Consider the following 1919-nt stretch of genomic DNA (forward strand, 5'->3'; position numbering starts at 1 on the left):
AAACCCCACAAAGTTAAAAAAAAAAAAAAAATGAATCAGTACTCACACGTGACACTGAGCTGAGCAGCAGGAGAGATGTAACTGTGTCCATGTAGAGCACAGCTGTATCTGCCTGCATCCTCTCTTCTGACTGACTGCAGCAGGAGTTGATTGTTTCCGTCTCTTCTCTCAGTTAATGGCTGTGAGTTTCTGTACCAGATGAATGTTGCTCTGTCAGTCAGAGTGCAGCTGCTTTTACATGTCAGACTGACATTATGACCCTCTGTCACTCTCTCAGGAGCCTCCACCTGAAGATCTGAACACAACACACACATTATATCTAGTGCTGCTGTCATACACTGATTATTATTCAACATAATGCACAGAAGAAGAGTGAAACCTCATGAAAGTCACCTGTTACAGTAAGACTTACTCCTGGAACACCAATCCATTTCTTATCAGGTTTATCAGTTATGAATCTGAAATAGTACATGTGTTCATCTTTCTGTGTCACATGACTCAGTCTGATGGTGCAGTTCTTCTGTTCATCTCCCAGATACTGAAGCCTCTGACTGTATTCAGGATCCTTAGACAGATCTGGAGGCTCTACACCCTTTACAGACCCATTGGTCCAGAACGTTTTCATGATCTGATATCCAGTAGGGTATGCATAAGTGCAGCTCATTATCACTGATGAGTTCTTTAGTGCACAGATGTGTGGATGACTGTAACTCACATCCCAATAACCACTGAAAGCATCTGAAATGATTCCCCCCCCCATTATTATTCAAATCAACAGCATCTGTAGAGCTGGAGGATGTTGAAAAGCAGAAATAGTTCTGACTCACTGTGAATCATGAGAAGAAAGATCAGCGGAAGAGTAGGAGCTATTCTGATTGACATCATTATAGCAACACCTGCAACACAATCAATGTACTGTGCCTTATTTTAGCTTCTGTGAAGGTGAATGTCATGAAATCCATCAAGAACAAGATCAGGCTATTGTGAGATTATTTTCATTAGAGTACATTTCACTCTAATTTCATTAGAGGCCCTAAAATAGAAGTTTTTTTAAGGTGTCCTTGTTACACGTTACATGTACTTACTATTAAATTAACAATACATTATGCATAATTACATGCAAGTAACCCTAATCCTAACCCTAACCATACAGTAAGTACATGTAGTTAATTAATATTACTCAGTACTTAAATGTATAATTACGTAACAAAGACACCTTAAAATAAAGTGTAACCGTTTTTTCTTTTTTAATGATTTTTATATATTTACATTTACATGTAATCATTTGGCAGACACTTTTATCCAAAGTAACTTACAAATGAGGGCAATAGAAGCAATCAAACCAAGAAAACAGCAGCAATATATGTTGTGACAAGTCCCGGTTAGTCCAACGCAGAACATGTAGCAAGGTGTATATATATATATATATATATATACAGTATATATATATATGATCAGAAATCATGTCAGCAAAACTCTAGACCTGAAATTTTAGGACATTTCTTATTTTTATTTTAAAATGTAAATTTGTAAAATACAAACAGAGACATTTTCTTACCGTCTTTCAGGGGTGAAGCAATACAGTGAGAACAAAAGTTTACAATCATAAGATGATTTCTCTTTAGGATAAATGCTTTATCTTCCTCTTCTCAAGTACATTTTACCATCGGTTTCTGCTTCAAAACCATATTTGATTGAATCCATTCAAAGAGCATTTTTTTGTAACATAAGAAAATATCTCCTCATAAGAAGGACAGGGCAAATGAAGCAGCATCTGCCAGTGCATGAAAATGAGTGAAACAGAGGGGAAAAACGAGGAAGTGAAAAGAGAACAACATGCAAAGTTTTTCACATTTTCAAAGCAACTTTCAGATGCAGTGGAGTTTTTCATCTCTCAGACAGGATTGTCCACAGATACT

General features: G+C 36.6%; 1 protein-coding gene across 1 annotated transcript in view; it reads right to left on the reverse strand.

Moving 5' to 3' along the window:
- Positions 1-885, reverse strand: part of LOC107659746 (B-cell receptor CD22-like) — a 6578-nt gene extending 5693 nt beyond the window's left edge. Inside the window, exons 1-3 of the mRNA XM_016448777.1 lie at positions 824-885; positions 394-728; positions 47-295 (exon numbers count right to left, since the gene is read on the reverse strand). Of these exons, the coding sequence (XP_016304263.1) occupies positions 47-295; positions 394-728; positions 824-885 (646 nt within the window). The remainder of the gene's footprint in view (positions 1-46; positions 296-393; positions 729-823) is intronic.
- Between the last annotated feature and the right edge of the window lie 1034 nt (positions 886-1919).

The sequence above is a fragment of the Sinocyclocheilus anshuiensis genome, unplaced genomic scaffold (assembly GCF_001515605.1).
Source record: "Sinocyclocheilus anshuiensis isolate Anshui unplaced genomic scaffold, SAMN03320099.WGS_v1.1 scaffold968, whole genome shotgun sequence".
Lineage (NCBI taxonomy): Eukaryota > Metazoa > Chordata > Actinopteri > Cypriniformes > Cyprinidae > Sinocyclocheilus > Sinocyclocheilus anshuiensis.